The 22156-nt window shown below is 51.8% G+C and overlaps 1 protein-coding gene across 1 annotated transcript in view; it reads right to left on the reverse strand.

Annotated features, from left to right (window-relative positions):
- LOC119401931 (delta-like protein 1) overlaps positions 1–22156 on the reverse strand; it is a 38037-nt gene that overhangs the window by 11463 nt on the left and 4418 nt on the right. The window contains exons 2-4 of the mRNA XM_037668955.2: positions 15144–15449; positions 14433–14484; positions 5440–5718 (exon numbers count right to left, since the gene is read on the reverse strand). Of these exons, the coding sequence (XP_037524883.1) occupies positions 5440–5718; positions 14433–14484; positions 15144–15449 (637 nt within the window). The remainder of the gene's footprint in view (positions 1–5439; positions 5719–14432; positions 14485–15143; positions 15450–22156) is intronic.

Consider the following 22156-nt stretch of genomic DNA (forward strand, 5'->3'; position numbering starts at 1 on the left):
AAAATGCGGGCAACGCCAGCTCGAATAATATATAAGAGAACCAGCCTTCTACTTTTTTCAGTTCTTACCTGGCATTCTTTCCCTTTTTTTTTTATTTATTTCTTTGTATACATTCCTCCCTCCGACAACGCGCTCATGCCACGCTTATGATTTCGTTTTGTTCGTTTTCTTGGTCCTTAGAAATCGTCCACTACACATTTTTTTTTTTTTTCGCGCCTCGCCCGTCCATTCGCTATGTCGTTAAGACCGCGAGGCGAAAAAAAAAAAGCACGAAAGAAATGCAGCTTCAATTGCACGACTACTAGCCGAAAAGACAAGAGGCCACACCCCCTATCTACGTAAACTGGAGTAAAAAAAATAAAATAAATAAATAAACAAAACCAAAGAATGAACGGCAAAGATTAGGACGGCGTAGAAGTCGAGAATCTCGCAAGCTACAGTCGGTGTGAATGCAAGGCGCTGAAACAATGGGAATAGGTGTAACCTACTAGAGAGATGTAAGAACAGAGCGAAAAGATGGGGGGAAAGAAGCAAGGGGGAGTGAGCGGGGGGGGGGGGGGTGCATGTGAATGGACGTTAACGTCGGCCGACGGCGAATAACTCCTGAAGACGAAAAAGAAGGCGATAACAGGCGTGTTCTGAGCGCGAAGAAACGGGCACCCGCTTCGGCAGAGTAGCAGTACACCTCAATGGACGGTGATTTCCCATTGTTTCGTGACGATCGGCGGTTTGAATGATACGAGCGCCAAAGGAGGCACTAGTACGCGTCTCTTACGCTCGGAGATGTAAGAACACCCTTCATCAATGGAGGAAGAAGAGCTAGCTCCGAGGATAGTGGTCAAAACAAAAATGCATCAAGGAACAGCGCGGTCATTTAACTGCGCTAGGAGTGGGGCAAGAATTCGGAGATATACTTCATTGGATTTTGGTTCTTGTTCGATTTATTTTTCACTTCTTGTAGATCATCACGGCTTTGTAATAGTAGTAGACTTCTTTTTAAATACGTCAGCGATAAACATGACGACCACACACGCGTCGTGATAGTTTCGTATAGAGATTTTATATACTGTTAACGCACTACTACGAATGAACCTACGTACAATCGAGGGAGGATATCAGAAACAGCTGCAGTTGAACATTTTTCGTCTATTTCCTTGTTTCTTTTTCGCTGATAGTACTGCGGTTCAAACGACAGCCTTGAAGGGAGTTTTATTAGCTTAATTTAAGTCACCGCTGACGAGCACGTCCAAGTATTCTCGCGCGCCCACTTTTCTTAAAAGCCAACAAAACAGCTGGATGTTGAAGACAGGCGCAGCATGGTTTCAGTTTCTATCTAAAACACAATAAATAAAAGCAAGCGTTCCGTGGTATAGTTCGCTGAAGGAGCAGGAAGGTGTGGAATGGGGGGGGGGGGGGGGCGTGTTGCGTTCTGTTCACGCGGGCGGTCTTTTGATATACGTGAGCCTACCCTGCTGATGCCTAAAGCGTGACATTACGCAAGCGCGCAGGAAGACCAGAGGAAAAGAAAATATACAGAGCGGCTACAAGGTTTCATCCGAAAGGAAGGTGAAGGTAAATACACGCATCCTCTTCGGCAAAAAACAAAAACAAAGCGTCGCGTATACTCGCGAAAAAAACGTCATTCGAGCGGCACCAGCGGACACACGCGGTGACGGATTGGATCGCGGCGACGTGTCGTCCACACTTCGTCTTTTCGAAGACACATATAGGAAAGAGTGGGTGGCGGGGGGAGCAGGGGCGACAGTTGCCCCCCCCCCCCCCCCCGAGACACCGGATCACGTGGTTATACGTGCAAGGAGTTGCTGGGAAGACAGTCTCTCACACCACGTACATACGACGGTCGCCAGCCGAGGAAGACAGAAACAAACAAGCAGAACGGTAAACAACCTGGAAGCTGTAACGTGGTGCCGCCCAAGAAGCAAATAAAAATACAAACAAAAATAAAAGTCGAGAGAGAGAGAGAGAGACAGAGATAGTATAGAAAGGAAGAGGCGGGTTTTAAGCCTTTCGTTTTCTCCGCAACGCGGCTGTCACACACTACGCCCCTTCTTCGTACGAGTTTGGAGACATATCCTTCGCCCCTTCCATTTTTACGAGAACTCCAGCGAGCTTTCTTGTTGTTGTTGTTGCTGCTGTTTTTGTTTACTGTGTTGGAGATCGCGCTCGGCTGACGGGCGCCGTCACGTCGCCACACGCGGCGCGAATAAATTATCGTCTCGCGTCGTATATCACGCAAGACGGGCCCGTGTAGCAGGAATAAATAAATTGCAACAAACGAACACACAAACAAAAGTCTGACTCACTTCCCCGTGACTCCTATATTTACAGTCTAACTCGGTGATCAATGAAAGCGAAGTGGTCTCGGAACTGTGTGTGTGTGTGTGTGTGTGTGTGTGTGTGTGTGTGTGTGTGTGTGTGTGTGTGTGTGTGTGTGTGTGTGTGTGTGTGTGTGTGTGTGTGTGCGCGTGTGTGTTTTTGCTGCACGATAAGGTACACGGGTTACTTGAGCGCCTTCACTTGGTTAAGCTGCCCCTACACGAATCATTGCGTAAGTGATACAGAAAGACCTGATCACTACAGTGAGTATCCCTAACTGTATAATTAAGTTGAGAAGTGAACAAAGATCATTCACCCCTTCGCGCACTCAGCAACACTTTATCAACACTTTATCCATGCCCGGAACTTGATTAAGGTGACACGACGTCCCGGATATAAGTGGCATATATCTTGCGAACACAAGTACGGAACACGCGTATACGAACATATAGATACTTCAATATGCCGCGAAACGTGACTAATCTCACGTTCCTGCGAGACAAGACATTATAAAAGTGGTGGTTTGGTGAGTGGCCTCCGTGACTGCGCGCGCGCACCCCTCCTCGGCAGGGATCACGGAGGCCGTGCCTTTTTTGGGGGAAGGGCGGGCGCATGCGACCTACTCCGCGCAGCGAGGAATGCATGAGCCATTTGCGTGCCCTACTCGAAGGACCAAAGGAATTATACGTGGCCTCCGCGATCGCGCACGCACCTTTCCACGGCAAGGATGAGCCGGGAATCACGGAGGCCGTGGTTGCGACGCCGTGATGCCACGCCTATTCAAGCGAGCCGCTCCGCGGTATGAAATGGAAGGCGCGGGTTTTGCGTGCGTGCACTCCAACCATGAAAGGAATATGGGAGGGCGCGCGCTAGAGGGCGTCTTTTATAATCCAGCGGCACTGAATATATATATATAAAAAAAATAACACGTGGGCGACGAGCCGGTCTCGTCAGAAGAAAGTCAAGGTTTTCCGGGGCGACCTCTCGCTTCGACGTCGCCTCCGTAAACGCCGTAGCGAGAGAGAACGTCGACTATGCCGAACGCCGCCGGTTCGTCGGCTTCGGAGCGTCGAGAAAAACGAGACGACGACGACTACGACGACGCGAAGCAACCGAGAAAGAAGCCCGACGCCTTCGATTCCCACGGCCTCCCCAGCTAGCTCTACTGCTCTTATACGAGAGGACGACGGCGCGGAGCGCGACTCAGCTTTTCTGTTTGTTTTTTTTTCCCCAGTCGTTTCGAAGGGTCGCGAGTACGCAGCGAGAAAGCGACGAACGGGAGAACATTTACAACATTACTGCGGTCGATGGCTCCCTCGCGAAGTAAGATTAAAAATAAACACGACTGCGTCCGTAAGAGGCCGAATAGCGCGCGTGACGGCCGTTAACGAAAACAAACGAAAAGAAACAGCGTTCATACACTAAACTACATCCTAGTATTATAATCCAGGTGAACAGAGACGTGAGTTTTTGTTTACTCGCTGCGTTTGTGCCGAAACACACATACCAAGCCAGCCACTTAGAACCCCAACGCCGAGCGAGCACGTTCAAGCAATGCTGGCTAATCGACGGCTGACGGCACTGTGTAATCCGAAACTGTGGTACAGCCCACGACATTGATAAGGGGAACATTGGTGCAGGCGAGGGAGTGGGGAAATTCAAACCCCCTCCCCCCGCTCCACTCGAAAAGAAAAGTTTACACTATCAAGCCGAGTACTATACAATAAGCGAATGATTGACTTCGCGAATTACGCTGTATGGGTCAAAGTGTAGCCGGTATAGAAGAACTAAAGTCACGTCCACTACGCGAGCTATAACCGTTAACGACGATAGTGTTCAGCCATCTTTGCGAACTTTCGGTACAAAGGAATGCAAATGAAGAGGGGCGAGCTTCCAGAGCGCGACTTCCTGGGTTAACTAACCCCGCAAAAACAAACGCACAACTATAGGAGTTACTAAAAGCAGCAGGTTCTAGAATGGATGCCACAGCGCCTGCTAGGCATTCGAGCGGCTCGGAGTTAGATATTTATACTCGCAAGCGTATAAAGAAGAGGAGGATGGTGGAATGAGAAAACAGAAAGCGAATGGCGTCCCCAGGCGTGTCAAAACTCCTACCGCCCCCTCGCGGAGCCTTAGGACGACGAAGAAGCAGAAGACGTAAGGTTGAAGCGGGAGGTGGATGTCTGTCACGGACGGCTGGATGGATGACTCCGGAGACGGGAGGGTGGCCGCGGAGGAAAGGGGTTACGAAATAGCGGACGTGACGTCACCCCCCCCCCCCCCCCTTGTCAGCCTCTACGCCGCCGGTGGCCCACCGTGTAGTTCTGCGTTCCGAGGAAATCCGGCGCCGCGACCGAATTGGACCCTCACTCACCATACACACACCCCGTTTCTTTCGTTCGTTCGTTCATTCATTCGTTCATTGAGGCTTCCACGCTTCAGGCGAGCTTCCACAACGTCCAAGCCACAATCCACGCGCTCTCTACTGTCTCTCTGGCGTCGCCAGCGCCAACGACTGACTGGTGGAGTATAACTGTTCTAAAACTGGCCGCGCCCGCGAAGACCAAGGACGCGAGAACGCCGAGGTTATTATGGTTAGCCGGAAAAAAGTCGTCTGCTTCGACTGTCTTTTTTTTTCCTCGGCCGGAATAGCAGACGGCAAAAGTGGGTAACAGACGGCCAACACGACCTAGTCACGTCGTCTGTCCGCAAGCAAACGAACAGACGTACGGATAGAATAAAGCAAAACGTCCTTTACACGTGCCAGCGCAAGCCTAACATGTTGTTGACAGACGGCAAGCAAGATTTGAAGCAGACGTAAAACGTTGAAAAGGAGTTTATCATTGTCGGCACTACGTAAACATGCAACGCATAGTGACACGTGTGTGTGTGAAGAGACCGCTCCAATTCATACAACAAAGAAAACAAAATGGCGAACATCGATAAGTTAGTAGCACCGTCGGAACAGCACGCTGTACTAGCAGACAGTTACTGCTTACATGCAGCGTTAGCTGTATGGTGCAGCACCGGTGTAAGTGATTACAATGCTGTACCGAGAGGTGTGACACTAAATGTGGTGTACATAAATGATGACCAACTGACCTTTGGTGCAGTAGTCCCCTTTCCAGCCTGGCAGGCAGACGACGTCGCCGGACGCACTGCACGTGAAATGGCCGAACTTGTCGTCTCGGGGCCTACACAGTTTGGCGCACTCGGAGCCGTAGTAGAACTCCTGGCAGCGGACGCGGTACGAGTAAGACAGGGCGGCGCGCTCCTTCTGTAGCGTACCGGGCGTCCAGGAGTCGCCCACGTCGAGCCACTTCTGCGTCGACATCTGCGCCACCAGGGTCCGGTGAACGCCGGAAGACGACGTCGAACCGCCTGCGGAACACAACCAAAGGAACGGTCAGGTTTCAGAACCCGACTGCAAAAGGCACACGGGATCAGAGACACAACCTACAAGTCTGTGCCGCCTGCTAGAAGTCCCATACATCGCTGACGGCACAACTACCGCCAGACATCACCCAAAAGGTGGTACAGTCAGTGTCGTCTGCTACTGGTCTTGGACCTAGCAGTGGAGACCGGCTTTACCGTACACCTTGTTTACATAAGTGATCGTCTGGAGTACGTCTGCTATTCGTTTCACCCATCGCAGACGAATCGCAGACGGCACAACCACAAAAAATCATCACCTATAAGGTGGCAGAATCGGTGTCGTCTGCTGTTGGTTTTGGACTTAGCAGTCGACATCGGCTGTGCCGTATATACCTCGTTTCCACGGGTGATGCGTGGCGATTGTGTCGTCTGGAGTTCGTCTGCTATTCGTCGCGCACACAAGGCAGACGACGAATCGCAGACGACACAAAATCACCCATATACAAGGTATACCGCACAGCAGACTTTTAACTTTCGTGCACGTCTTAGTTCGTTACAGACGACGAAACCTTTCACCAGGTGAAGATGGCGATCGCGTCGTCTGCGCCAGAGGTTAACGGCATGTCTGGCATCGCAGCGATTGCACAACGCGCACTCAGGGACATTACCCGCAAGGCTAGATAGTCATGGCGTACGGTACACGGTCGGAGTCGTCTCTCCGACGGAAATCCATCTTGCGTTGGGTGTTTCACTCGCGCGTGCAACAGGTCCCCGGAATGCCAATGAACCGAAGATCACACAGGATGTCCTCGTTGCCAGCGGACCGTGGCACTTCTAACCCCCTTTCTAACTCCTAACATTTTGTGTCTTATCTGTTTAGAAACTTGAGTAAGCGACATTCGTAGTGGAGGCCTCAATAAGTGAGGAACTAAACAAACGCAAGGCATAGATTAAAGAAAAGCTGCCTTCTGGGAAAAGCCACGGCGGCCGGCGCGATATAGGCACAACACGAACTCACAAGCCGTCCGACACTCATTCAGCGGGTGTCACAGCCAATTAAAAGAGCGCCCCGACAGCCGGCAACAGCGTGTACCGACCGACAGACGCGTAAACAAACACACACAAACGAAAACAGAGCCGGATAGATGACAAAGCTGCCTCCCTACACACGCCGGCTCCGGTTGCCTCGAAAGCGCGCGCTACAGAGGCAAGCCGCGACGCGAGCCGCTACGAGACAATCCGCAGCGCGAGTCCGCCGGTATCAAAGGGGCCGTTGAGGAGGCAACAGAGAAGGAATGGGGGCACCTCCAAAGGACCGGCAGTTGTTTCCTTCCAATTAACCGCGTTCCTCCTTTACGGGGCACACGCCGTGCAGTACGGCCTTCTGAATGGGGACGCCAAGCAGCAAGATGAAAGGGGGAGGCGGCAGGGAGACAAGAACTAGGGGTCAGTTCTTTTGTCTTCTCGGCGCAACAGTAGCAGGGGGCTGTTGGTCTTCTGCGGAGCTCCCCCTTTCCTCGTGACGGTAGGGGTGAAAGAACTCGATCGTGTCGCGTGCCCCCCCCCCCCTCTCTTGAACCCCCCACTCCCGCCTGTGTCTTCACCCGACAATGGCGTTACAGGAGCGCGAACGCACGCGTACTTCTGCTAAGACAGTGGACAGAAGCAGACGACAACAAAGCAGACAACGTTGGGACCAGTTTAGGCGTTAATTTTGCAAACGGCTACCAGACGACAGCGACACACGGAGTAGCCAAGCTCACAAGATAGCCCGGAAAGGCTACTACGGGCAGAGCAGACGACAACGAAACGGCTGCGCGAACGGTGTTGAAGCAGACGTTGTCCTCGCTTTCCTTGCAGAAGGTGCCAAGTAAGAAAGCAGACGATCGCGAGAACTGCACACTGCGCCAGCTGCTATATACCGACGCCGAAGCAGATGACGTATGCGGTAGCGTTTGCCAGGAAAAAGAACAGCCAACGCAACTCAATTCTCAATCGACCTTCACACAGAAGACGAGAAGGCAAGCTGAAGAAGCTAAAATCTCACTACTCGAGTCGAATGACCGAAAAAAAGAAAGCAGACGACACGAGGGAGAGCGTGCCTGCGTGCGTGCGACCAAAAGCGTTATAGGAACGGCAGACAACAATACTACGCAAGGCAGACGATAGTGAACCGGTAGCACCGCTGGTTGGTACTGCAACGTAAAATCTGAGCACGCGGACACATTCAAACGTTGCGCATCGGTGTACAAAAGCAACTCGGTGCGTGCGTACGCGGAAGCGTCAGGACGCGCCGTATCGTTTAGGAAGAAGAGAGAACGCATGCGCGACGACGGTGGGAGTTTTGCACGCAGCGGTAGCCGCGGGAAAAAAAAAAAGAAAAGATCGTCTGCTCGGGTGCCCAGTGGGAAATGTGGGAGATAAGACAAGAACAGACCTCCAAAATGGCGAGTCGGCGAAATAAAGAAAAATATCAGCAACACCAATGAAGGAAGCCAAGCAAGGCGCGCGCAAGGTCAGAAAACGCAGCAGAGAGCAGTCGCAACACCCCCCCCCCCTTCACTCCTGGATCTATGCGCGCGCCTCTTTCTAATGGTCGCTCGGACGGAAGTAGCATCTGCACGAAACGGGAGGGCAGGGTCTGAGGCCGAGTTATTCGTCCATATACTTTCTTTATTTTGCCCCTTCGCGCTTTTTCAAGCCCCCTTTCCATTTTTCGACGAAAGCTAGCCGCTTCCGTTTCTTCCATTTTTTCCTCCAAGGACAGTGAGACCTTGCACTCTCACGAGCCTTCGTACCTTACAAACCACGCCCCCTTTACTACACTCCCCCGGTAGCGCAAATCGCACAGTAGTAGTGCGTGAGTTGAGAGACCTGAAGATATACGCGTCCGTTTCCCACCTCCGCAGAGAAGCAGTTTATGAGAAAAAAAGGAGGAGGGTGGTGGCGTAGAGAACGAATGAACTAGTGCCAAAAACAAAAGGCGCTTGAATAAGGTGAAAAAAGAAACAATGCGGGCACTCGCGAATAATACGCGTCGTCAACCATAACGCCGAGCGTTAAAAAGAGCAACAACGAAAAGTCAGTAGTAGCAGCGACAAACAAACAGACTTAAGATTGCAGACTACGTCGACGAACAAACATGCAGACGATCAAAAAGACGCAACCATGCAGACGACACAGGCAGGCACGTGGTGGACGCATTAACAGACGACAAAAGTAGGAGACGATGAAGAAACAGACGACAAAAATACGAGAAGCAGAAGGCAGGCAGCCCAGGAAACGAAGCGCGACATGCCTGGGCCCGAAAGTTGCGCGCATAACCCTGACTGTGGAAAAAAGATGATGAAGAATAAGAAGAAGAGAAAAACGCAAAAGTAACGAGAATATCCCACCGCGGGGCCACCATTCTCCCAGGAAACAACACTTGCGCGCTGCAGTTTGCCTTTTAAACCACCGAGGCGGCAGCGGTGGTGGCAGGAACCTATTCTCGCGCTATGCCGGGAAAACAAAGGCATTCCACTCAAGAAGGAAGGCTATGAAGAAAAAAAAACGCAAATCAGCACCCGGCCACATGCGCCACCCCTGAGGGAGAGAGTGAAAGAATGAACGAGGGTCAAAACAAAGCAGCGGGCGAGGCTTAAATAAAAGCGAAAAGCGCCATAATGAAGACGAACGGAAGCCAGGAAAATAGGGAGAGGGAGACAGAAGGGAAAAGGCCTAACAAAAAGAGCAGACGACCGACAAGTTTTCGAGCAGACGACAAGAAAAATAAGCCACGCGAAGCGAAACAAGGCGGTGTATAAGTGGGAAAGGGAGCGCGAACGACAGCGACGGCGACGACGACCAAGTTAAGGTGGAGGACCCGAAAGAGAGAAAGAAAAAGAAGTTTATGAAGAAGAAGCGGCGGCGGCGGCTGCGTCCGTGAGACCGCGACCCTCAAGGCAGCCAAGCGCAGCGCGAAGAAATTATATCGGCCTCGAAAGAGCCCGATTTTCCCACAACTCGCCGGCTCGCTAAGCCGGCCCTCCTTGCTCGCTCGCTCCGGCGGCTTTCTTGCTCAGCGCTCGCTGGTGAGCAAGCGAGAGCGCTTCGTTTGCGTGCGTAGCCAGCGCTGCTTGCCAGCTAGCAGACGACGCGCGAGCAGACGACGGCATTTTTATATGCGCGAAAAGCAGACGACGCCGCGCGGCCAGGCGTGGTTAAAAAAAAACGCGGGCAGACAACCCTTCTGCTACAGCGAGCAGACGATGGTTATCGGATGGAAATGAGCAGACGATCACCGACGTAGCTATTATAACCATGTACACTACCGCGTTGTTACGTCGGCGTGCCATACTGAGGATCGCGAGCGACTAATTAAAGCGCCGGTGACAGTAATAAGCGTGAGTTACGAGTGCGGACGGGAAAGATGCGAGGAATTCCGCTAATTGCCTGTGGGATAACGTAATGACCGCTTAATCGATCCAACATGGCGGGCCTGGCCGCTCGCAAGGATCGATGCCCGAGAGTCGGTCGACCTAGGCGAACCGTTGCAATGCAGCGTTTCTGAAACGACGTGACAAAAGTTTCGTGCGAGAGCCCGAGCAATCGACGAGTAGATTAAAACGAGGGCGGCGTCTCGGTTCCCGCGGACGATGCGAAGAAGTCGACGTCGGGGGCATCCCTCGGCCCTTTCCCGTCTAAAACTCGGTCACGGTTGTTCTCTATCGACCCGGAAGCGTGAGACCCGGAGCAGGTTTGTGTTTCGACGTTTGTGTTTTATGCGCCGCATGCAACCGCGGCGGCGTCTGGGCGTTTCGTCTGCTCGTGCAGCGGCGCGTACGCGCGCGCGCACACACACGCGCACCCGTAAAGGAATTGCACCGGAAAAGTGGGAACAAATGAACTGTTGACCTCGATTGGGTTCTCAAGGAAAGAGAGAGAGCAAGAGATTGGCTACGGTTTTGGAGCTCAAACAAATCGAGACCGGAGAAAGCCACAGCGCCCCGCCCACATTCGCAACCAAGACAGCATTTGTTGAACACGTAAGTGTTCATCCGAAGCAGCGTGAACAGCGGAAGGGAAAACGGAAGCCCTGCGCTTACAGCTCTCTTCCGGCCGACTTTGTTCGTGCCTTCTGCTTGCGCCGTTTGAGCAGACGATCGTTACGAGTAGATTGCTACTCCAAACCGCGTAATGGAACGTAACTTAAAAGGTTGGGCGGAGCAGACGAAAAACATCGAAGTACCTACTAAAGGAGAACCTCTAAGTGTTCTACAAGAACTTCGGTAGTTGGTCCAATAAGGCCAACAACGACTAATGACGCCACGAAGACGACAACGACAGGCACCACGGCCATTCCCACAGTGTGCACACCTTGTTGGATTAAATGGCACGTCTGTTCGTCAATCACATATGTGACAGACGACGCTCAAGAAGACGTTTCATTGATCCCTCCGTATAAAACGGCTGCGTGTTCGCAAAGAGAGATCGTCTGAAGTATCGCCAAGTAGCAGACGACGCTTACAAGAGAACAGACGATAATAAATAAACAAACAGAAGACGAGCAGACGACAAGGACAGCGGCCGGCAGCAGACGACGTCCAGACGACAGGCCGCGGACGGCGGCCTGTTCCGCATCGGCCAATCAGGCCGGCGGCGATGGAAGGCACCCAAGCAGCAGCAGCCAAGCCACGAAGAGAGCGGCGAGGCATCATTTTCCCACGCGGCTCGCGTATTTGTCCCGCACGCCTTTTTGGTCTTCTTTTTCCGCCGCAGCGGCTCGCTGCGAAACGCTCGCGCACCGCTCGCCGCCGTCGTACAAGCGCTATGCAGCACTGCGAGCAAACCGGCTTGCCCCGTTACGAAGATTAACAAGAAAACGCCGCCGCCGCCGCCGATCCCAGTGGCCGCGCTTCGCTCCTCGGACTACGCCTCGGCGAGCGGACGAAAAGAACACAAACAGCGAGCGCCCGGCGAGCGAGAGCAAAGTTAAATGCCTTCGGCTTGCATCCAGTAGTTGTTGCAGCCTCCGCTGCCTGCCAAAAGGCCAGTCCGAAACATCCTCCTCTCGCGCGCGAGGGGTCACGTGACGTGACTCTCGAAAAGCCCCGAGAGCGCCCGGGGGGCGCGCTCCCGATCAGCGGCGGCGGTAACCAGCCAATTAAGCCGCCGCCGCCGCCACTCTCGGAGCTCCACGCTCTTGACGGTACGCTGTTGTAGTACATCATCCCTCATTGTTTCCTCCGTTCGTTGCTCTACGACAAAAGGAGCACGTATCTCGGAAGCCAGTTTGCTTTTACCTGACGTCGAAAGAAGTAGAAGTTGTGTCGTCTGCTTCTTCTTTCGATTCGTCCCTCTGGCTACGGACGTCGTCTGCTCACATCGTTGCGTAACGCATACAAGATCAACACCTTCAAGAGCGGCGGCGCAGTGACAACACGGAGCACCTCTGCAGCCAATTATATCCAGTGCAGAAGTGTCAGGCGTCTGCGTGTCGTCTGCATTTCCGATTGTCCAGTCTGGCAAACCGATACCGTCTGTTCACGCAGTGGATCAACAGACGTCAGAAGCAGACGACGCGGTGACAACAACGCCGTTCAATTACGGAACGGGACCAGACCCACTCGCAACCAGCAGGACAAGCGGGGTGTCCTCAAAAGTATCTCATTTGAGGCAGTTTAGCCTATAGCCGCTAGCCGCGCCCTCCTTTTAACAGGTGACAGGAGGAGTTTCGCTTCGGTAGGAAGCAGCAGACGACAGCAGGACGCTAGCAGACGGTCAGATAGGACAAACAGATGACGCGGACCAATGGAGGAGGGAAACGGAGGGTATCTTGAGGTAAAGGTGGGTCTCCCTTTCACGGGGGCTTAGCAAAACGAGAGCAAGAAAGAAACCAGCACACAGAAGGTTACGCGAAAAGGAAGCAGAGAACCAAATCAGCGGGAGGGCCCTCCTCAACTAAGCAGCACAGCGTTCTTCCTTTCGTCGTCGTAGCAACAGCAAAAAGCGCGTCCTTCCCAAGCCACCACCCTCTCTTCAATCCTCGCTACCTGCCTACACTGCACGACACGACAACAAACGCCGCCACCGCTCGGGCTCTCCGTGTATGTGTAGCCGAGCCAACCTGCTTCGGTCCTCGCCTTGCCTCCAAAGCTGCCCGCACACTCCGGCGGCGAAGATTCTCACGGTCCATTTTCCCCCGGCGCCCCCTCCGACCCTCCGCCATTTCTTTCGTGTTTATCTTTTTATCCTTCGCATCCTTCGAGTCTTTCTCGCCTTGTTCGCGCGCCTCGACCTTCCCTCCCCTTCTCCTCAGTCTCCGATCACCTCCTCATCCTCAACCAGTTACTCTCACCAGCGCCTCCTAGACGGTGTTGGTCTCACTCTCACACCATACCGCCGGAGCACTCTTGCCAAACGCGCTCTCCTCTTCTCGTTCGTGTGTGCATGATGCCATCGTCGCCGCCACCCCCCCCCCCCTCCCTACCGCTACCTACAGACGCAAGAAACAAGAAGCCAGCGCGCGCGCGCTCACCACACAGGCACGACGCGATGGCCGCTTCGACTCGCCTTTCGCTTCATTTTCGCCGGCGCAGCCATCCCCCACCCCCCGGCTTGTTAGCCGTAAGGTTTCCGCGACCCCCCTTTGACACCCCCCCCCCCTGGGGGGTCACACCGTTTCAGCACACCCGACCCGTGGCCTGCGGTCACGCGAAAGGCGACAACAAAGAAAGGCCTGACATGGAGCGCGCTAAAACTGCTCTCCTTTGCCAAAACGTCGTCTGAAATTGTCATGACTGTCTAACAGGCTTTCCATGGCTTCCAGGTTTCCACACACAGCCGACCGCGAGTCATACGCTTCGAATGCGTCGTTATGGTGGCTAGATAGCGTCGTCCTTCGAACACACTTGTTTTTTGTCACCAGCCTCGCAGTGTAAGGCCTCACATCATCCGCCAATTACCGTCGCAGGCAGAGCCCACGAGGACATAACGGAAAACAGACCGCTGTCCCCGCACGGCGCATTTTCCTTTTTCCTCGACGTGTCACTACCAACTCTGCGCGCTAAACACTTGAGCAAGCTCGAGTTAAGTTAGCTCAAAGCGAGAGAAAGCGCCCGCATAGCCTGCGGGGCAGGTAAGCACGCAAGGTGCCGCAGCGCGACGCGTTTAACCGCTTATAATGAGGCAAGGACACAAGCGAGTGAGAGGGGACTCCCGTGGGGTGTAATTATGTGGTTAAAAAGGAGGCCGACGATCCACCCCCCGTATTTGCGTACGCGGACATATTAAATCAAACAAACACACAAGAACGCGTGGACGGCAGTCTACCAACACACGGAGCGGCACGGGAACCCTCACAAATTGTGTCTTTATTAATGTGAATTTCGAATACTTTGTATCGCTCCATACCCTCGCCTGTCAAGTATTCTTGGAGGTTTCGTAACTAAACGCCGCATCTATTAAAAAAAAACACACACACACACAAAAGCGTTGATTAAAGAACACCCCCGGCAATTACGACACATTTGTAAGCGTCTTAACGAGCTATTAATCGATAAGGAATGGCGACTAAACATGACAGGAGAGTGGCGTAATGCCCGGTAATTGGAGAACGGATTGACACTGCTCTCTCGGTCCGCGCTTACATTTTTCTGCCCGCGCGCGTGATAATGTTGGAACCGAGCCCAATGGAACTATAATCGATTCGTCGATAACATTATTGATTGACTACTCACCGGCGGGCGCAGGTCCTTCGTGCCACGCTTCGATGATGAGCGAAAAGGTGCCCTGGGAAGGTGAAAAAGATACAACACGTCCATTAGACACACGTAAGGTACAAATGGATGCTAACGATTACAGCATTGTCAGAGCGTAATGATAGCGAATTAGATTGCAACGGTGACGGTTGTACCGCTTACCGAAAGCTCCTACCTAAGGTGCTGTTCTTTTTTCTTTTTTCACTTCCATCTCATATGACGCTGAGTTGTCACCGCTGCCTCTAGCGCAGCATTCATAAGATTTGTCTACGCCGCCAACGCACGCTTTGTGACAACCCCGCCTCGACATTAGGTAAAATGGATGCGTTGATCGATCGAAAAGATTAAGCGCGCAGCGTCAAACCTATAGTTTCAGTTTCCACGAAGTCGGGGAGTTCGGACGCGGAGTTCGGGCTCGGTCACTACAGGAGTTAATTTTCAATGTCTGCTAAACGTTCGCATACAGTAGATATTGGCACGTAGAAGTACACAGCCTCTCAAAGTCCGTTTTCAGTGCACCAGCTGCCAAATTAATTACCGTAAGATAAAGCCCATCTTCCCGTGCAAGTCGAATGGAAGTGATCACATTTTCAAAAGAAGCAATTGTCACGACAGTCCCCAAGCCACCTTAAAGAAGATGTCTATCCCGCGCAAACAAGGTCTAAAAAAAAAAAAGAAGTAAATACTTACGGGCCATGAGAACTCGAAGGGGAACGTTATGGGTGGCCGTGACGCGTTAAAGATGGCGCCGTCCGACGTGGACTGCACGAGAACGGGCGTGCTGAGCTCGCCGTACGTGCAGGGCGAGTCGGTGTCCACGGTCTTTTGGTAGTGCTTGAGACAGACGCGGAAGGATACCCGGCAGGGGCTACCCGGACACGGGGTACCCTCGGTGGCCGGGGGTAGCCCCGTCGAACAGCACGCGCCCTGGGAGTCGCGGTTCGAAGGGTTCGAGAAGGAGCCGAGCCGGAGTTCGAAAACGCCGGAGCCGAGGACCTGAGAGGGGGTGGGGAGAAAAAGAACGGAAAATTAAAATAACTATTAGCTTCTTTATAGCGCTGAACTTGCGCAGCAGACGACACAACTTCCAAGTAACGTTTGATATTTGATCAGCAAAGTAACATTGGCTAGAAAAACCATAACAGTTTTAAAAACAAAACTTCACACGGATCCTTTATAGCGTGCTCAGACGACTTCACGGTGAAAGCCGTTGTGTCTGCACACTATTTTAACGGCCGTACTATTTAAGCGTCATTTTCAATTACATTGCAAATTACCCCTATTTGCTCTCAATTACATTGACTGAATTACTTCGTAATTACTCTCGATCCAGTATTACAACACTCTGTAGTGCTTTAGTGGACGTTAGGCGCATTGTATGACGTCATCGATTGTTTGTACCATTCGTGTTGACTAGCAGGGAAACGTGGAGTTTTTTAAAGTGCAGACGGCAAAGCGCTAAAGCAATGGCGCTGCCATATACAGTGAGCAGACGAACGGTGCGATAGCAGAAGACATGGAATTACCCTTACACTGAAAAGGCAGGCGAAACGAAAAGTAATGCAGACGACAACGGAAAGATTTCGAGCAGATGACGTTCACGAGATCTGAACAGACGACACTACGCGAGAGCAGACGACAAAGAACACACCGACTGAGAGAGTTTGAGCAGACGACTATTACAGGAACGGTGATGAAAAGGGAGGTAACTGCGGCGCACGCAATCATATAGCCGCAGGACGACGCGCTCCCACCTCGCCAAAGGACAAGACGCAAGCAACGCAACGCGTAAAAACGCAAAATAACGATGCGAAAGGTGACGAAGAAATAAAGGAAATAAGAGGAGAAGAAGGTTCTGTCAGCGAGCAAGGTGACTACGCGCTTAATAAGAGAGACGGGGGAATGCCACCACGTAATGTCGCGCTCAGGATTTCCGACCCATGCAGGGGAGACGTCTGTGAATCGATAGCGAAAAGGAAAAGAAAGAAAGAAGAAAAGAGACGACACGTTTTACCGGGTCCGGAAAAAATGGTCATCGATTATAGGAAGGCAGCGCGTAGGCCGCAGCACGCGGGAGCTAGGTGGATAAATGAAGTGTCAAATTAGCGCCAACTCCCTCGGGGCACCGAATGCTCGCAAATAAAGAAGGAAAACAGAAAACGAAATATCGCGGTCCAAGCAAAGACCGGAACTTGCCGCGCTCCGTACGTTATACTATACGAGCCGACAACCGGACCAGAATTCCTCGCGCCCGCTTCTTTCGAACCCCTCCGGACATTCCAACGCTCGCCGAAGTCATCAAGCGCAACCGGACGAAGGGCTAGCAGGGGTGCTCGCTCCGTCGCGCGCAGCCGATACTGAAAGCTAATAACCGCCGGTAATCGATGAGTGAATCATGTTAAGCTCCTGCTTACAAAAAAACGTGCTCCGCATAATGGGCGTAAAAAAAAAAGAAGGCTTTATGCGCCGAACGCGTAACACCGCTTAATCGCGGAGAGCGCTGTCATTACGTCAGCGTTCGCAATAAAGGACGACAACAAGAACACGGGAGCGGGACCTTGCCGGCTACATCCGGGTAACCGCCAATTAAGGAACGCCGGAAAAGAAACGACGCAATCAATACACGCGGGCGCATTCGAAAAAAAAAAACGTCACAATCGTTCTTAATCAACTACACCTCAAGCGGTCGTCTGGTTCAACACGGAGAGCGAGCAGACGACGCGAAACGTCAGGAATTAAATAACGGGAACGATGACGTCACGCGAGGACGAGCTCCAGACGACAGTACAATGCTTTCTCGTCTGCTTCGGAGACCACCACGAAAGCGAGCCGGCTATTCAATGGGCTCAATTGTCACCCTGTAAGGCTGGACATGAAAGTGACGAATAGCCACTGTCCAGAAAACACGATGGCAGGAACGAAATAATAGAAAAAGAATACGAGTGCGGAAGTTCGAAGCGGTTCACTCGACAAGTATCGCGCCGAAGCATGTGCCCTACATCCATCAGCGCCTCCCCGTGGGGAGGCGGGCGGGCGTACTTCGGTGGCCCCGAAAAAAAAAAGGAGGGGGAGGGGGGCACCGCTAACAATGCGCGCGTTAGCATCGGCAACCGCGACCTGCTCTTGCAACTTTCGCGCCCTCAAGAGGCGGCGCTGCGCGCCTCGCAGAAGAAGAAGACGAAGCAGAAGACCACACAAGCGCGAAGCAGACGACAAGCAGAAGGCCGGCGAACGGTGCGGCTATCGGAAAAACACAAACAAGAAGCAGACGACAGTGTGGTGGTCGCGTCGTTGGTCTTCAGCATAGCCGTTGCCTTTACTACGCGAGCAGACGAGAAAAAAAGGTGCCGACTTCTCTGTTCGAGAAACAAAAAGGCGAGCTGTGAAAAACGAGAGAGAGCAAACGGCGTGAAACGAAAGAGGAGATGCAGACGACGCTCAACTCTGACAGGGCAACAATGAGTGACTTCAGGAGCGATTTCTTCTTAAATAAAAAATTAAAAATTCGCGCAGAAATACGGACACCGCCTAAAAGAAGGAGGAAGAAAACGAAGTTTAGAGAGGAAGCAGGAATGGTGTGCACTTTCTAAGAAGAGAAGCAAAAAAAAAAAAAAAAAAAAATGCACGCAAAACGAGCAACACTGGGGGAAAGTGATGAAGCGAGAGACCACTAACACGACTAAGTCACAGCCGTAGAGAGAGACACAGACGGCTGTGCCGTCAGAGTAAACAAACGCTTAGAAGAGCGCGCGCGCGCGCCTATCCGCGTTGTTTACGCATGCGCGGAGCAGCCGGTGCGCATCATCACTCGACACGTGCGCAGGCCCCAGGCTCCGAGGAACACCCAAGCCCAACTCCGCAGACACACTCATACAAACAGTGCTTTGCTTTCCAAACGGCGAACGCAAACAAAGCGCAAACGAAAGTCCAGCAGCTGTCCACGCTAGAATCTTTAGTATATAACGCTGGTGTCAGAACCCCTCCTGAGCTCTCTTTCAACAAAACTCGTTGTTCACGCCTTTTCACGTTCGTATGGTGCAGTTATCGCAGGAACAGCATGTATACATAACGTTAAAGAAGCAACCGAATCGCCATGGCACTGAGAGTTCAACGAACTGATTCTAGAACACGCGGCTGCGTTTTTGTTTTTATTTCTCTACTCAACATTTGAGCCAAAAAAGCTATGCATAAGCTCCGATAACATTTTGCGTCAATGTGGGAGTCCTAGAGTTGAGCTATCTACACGAAACATGCGGATCACCCCTTCGCCGCTGCGCCCTCTATGGGACCAAGACGGAACTATCGATAAGTTCTTTATTACTCCACTAAACGTTTCATCGAATCGGGAAATAACGATAAACGTCGTTCCGATGTGTTTTAAACACAAACACCAGGCCCCTGGAAGCTGTACGCCACACAGCGTCATATATTGTGTAACCGCGATTGAACTGAACGTAGTCAATAAGCCTCTTTAACAGTACGCCCATGTAACGATTTCTCTAAACAGCGCTTTCTCGAAAACAACAACAAAAAGAGCAAAGCAAGACATCGGGAATTCGTTCAATCATACGGGTACGCACGAAAGCGAAGTGCTATGGAAAAGAAGGCTTAGCACTAAACGAGTGCGACCAGACGCCGCGTAGAAAGAAAGCGAAATACAAAAACATAAAACACCACAGCGAATGTCCGATCGACCAAAACCGTCTGGCGTTCCACGAACACCATTCCTGAAAGCTTATGTGCGGTTACTCCGTCGTCTGCTCAAGAAACACCGTTGGTCGGTGCAAAAGGGAGGGGGGTGTACCGTTCACCGTGAGCTCAGCTCAGCAACGCATAAACACATAGAACGGTGGGCCCACCGAGGTTTACAGGATCGAAGAAAAAGAAGTACACAAGAGAGCAAGCCCGCACCAACCGCCGAAGGCCGGTCTTTTCATTCAACGTAGTATATGATGATGGACGCGGTGTCTAAACAGCAACTATATTACCTAGTCCTTTTACTTGCTTTATTTCGCGACTCCATCATCGATGTGGACGCGTATAAGCTAAACATAAAGTAAGGAGGGCGGATCTTTCCTTCATAGGTGGCGCCAGCGCACGAGGCTGGGCGGGGGTGAGATTATGGAAACGTCGAACGAAGGACGGGTTCGTTGATCTCGCGAGGAACTCATCGCCGTGTTTTTTGCAGAAAGAAAGAAAAACGATAACAAATATAGTCATCGGCGCAAATGGGACGAAATCTATTCCGAGGATGAACAGCCGTCGCGCGTTCGCGAAGATGCGCTTATTTTATTCGTACATCCAGGCACGTAGCCAGGATTTTTTTTCGGGGGGGGGGGGGGGGGGGCCCAAGGCCTAATTGTTCGAAAGAAAGCCTTTCCATGGCAAAAAGAAAAAAAAAGTTGCCTGGAAATATAGAAAGCTGGATGAATTTCGGGGGGGGGGGGGCGGGCCCCCCCCCCCCCCCCCCCCCCCTTGCCTACGTGCCTGCGTACATCCTTTCGTTTTGCTCGTGTTACAGTCCGAAAACTTCAGGCTTGTAAAAGCAGACGACCAGCAGACTAACGAAAAAGAAAAAAAATTACGCCTGTTCGAAATGAAGTACGCGTCGTCTGCTAACACGCGCGACTCGAAAACAGACGACAGGCGAGCGTTTTACATAGTGCTGTGGCAGAAGGCGCGTTGCATTTATGCGCATTGTCTCTTTCCCCTGAAAGCCATCTTTAAAACTTTTTTTTTTTTGTCGGCTGGCACTGAATTTTCTTACCGCTGCGAGATCAGAACAAGGAAGTAGCGATCGAACGTCACCTGCCGCAATGGTGACGACAACGCGGTTAAACAGTAACAAACAACTGAACAAATAAAAAAAAAAAAACATTTGAAAAGAACTGTCGAAAAGATCACCACTCTGCGGTTGAGCAGAATCTGATTTCTAGACCAGGCCTTTTCTTACACGACCGCGGGCGAGGCGCATTAAAGCAGCGAGAAAGTCCGATCAAGAGATTAACCAAAAGAAGAGATAAGAAAGAAGAAAATCTATAAAAATGCAGTGGCCAGGGGCACCCCGCACCGGAACACCTGGCGCATGTGCTTGCCCGCCAGCGAGGTCGTTCCGAGCAGTATACGTAAGGCGCGCGCGCTCTCAAGGGGAGCAGATGCCGACGCGACACCTGCCTTCTGCTGCTCTACGAACCGAACGCGAAGAAGCAGACGACCAGTTTGAAATTTCAAATACAGTAAACGGCGCTGTGAGCAGACGACGCAGCAGCTAACGCCCGCGCTCTGAAAAAGCAAAATGTAACAGACGGTGAAGCCGCGAGCAGACGACGTATGGGTAAGACCCGCGCCCAGAACACACACACAAAAGCAGACGATGCGGGCACAGGGGCGGTCGATTGACTACGTGGCATGCGAAGGGATCTGACGTGGCGATTACAAGGTGATGAGTTCAATCACCAGAAATGGCGGAAAGGATCAAGTGATGACAAAACGAGAGAAGAAAATAAAATGCCCGGACTGCAGATCTTGTGCGCACGGCGCAAAAAATAAGTCAACTTGAATAGCAGACGGTACACAACCTTGAGTATATAGCAGACGTCAGACAAAAGGCCAAGTGCCAAACGAAAGAAGCAGACGTAAAGCAGAAGTGTAACGAATTTGCGAACTATATACAGCATACAGCAGCTCTGAGTACGGCAGACGACATAAATGCAGCAGACGAAAAGCAGAAGTGCACCGAAGTTGCACCAAAGTTCGCCAGATTGACGCTAGGTGTTCACAAAACGCATGTGATGCCAGAGGGCCTCAGCGAACAGGAGTACTGCAAGCGCGGTAACCATTTCAGAATGACCCAAAGGAGTCCATAAAAAAGCCAGGCGAACAAAAAAGAACCTAAAGAATGACTTTCCTACCGCCACGGGTGTAATGCAAACGCGTTCCGTTAAGGTTTTACGACACCGGAAGTGTTGCGTAAGGAGTAACAAAAAAATCAAGACGTGTTCGCGGGTTCGCTGTTTGCTCAGACCGCATGCGAAGGAGAGAGCCTTGATATGCAAGCGAACGCCTTCTTCAAACCACCGCATCTCAAGGCGACGACAGCGCCGATGCAGAGCCTCCGAATTCCTTACGACTAACAACGACAGAACGAATAAAATCCTTTAAAAAGAGAAAAAAAAACAGCAACAAAAGTTCAAGAAAGGTACAAGACAAGCTCTGAGGTCGAACAGATGTTCTCCAATCGGCAGCTCAAGATCTATATTCCGTTCTACCTTCACTTCGCCGACGAAACGCCCACCGACGGTGCTGCGGCGAAGCGGCACGACCACGCACTAGACGATATCGGCGACCGCGGCGAGTGCTCGTAAGAACTTGCGACACACACACAAAAAAGGTGAAAAACGTAAGCAGAAGACAGTACACGATGTACTAAGACAAAAACATGACACTATAGGATCAAAGGCCAAGAAAATATGATAAAAAACGCTTCGGTTGGAGGACGAAAGCTAAACTTTCGGTTAGTTACAGCACTACAGAAGTTAGTTACTGCTTTAAAACGCTTGTCTTTTTTTACTTATTCGCGATTTGCGTTCTCAAAGAGCCTCCGCATGAAACGGCCGCGGGTGTGACGGTCGCCCACGGTCGACCCCGAACAAGAGGCGGCGATGTACGCAACTGCGGTATGGGCGCGTGTTTGTGTGTACTAC

Source organism: Rhipicephalus sanguineus, chromosome 8 (assembly GCF_013339695.2).
Source record: "Rhipicephalus sanguineus isolate Rsan-2018 chromosome 8, BIME_Rsan_1.4, whole genome shotgun sequence".
Classification (NCBI taxonomy): domain Eukaryota; kingdom Metazoa; phylum Arthropoda; class Arachnida; order Ixodida; family Ixodidae; genus Rhipicephalus; species Rhipicephalus sanguineus.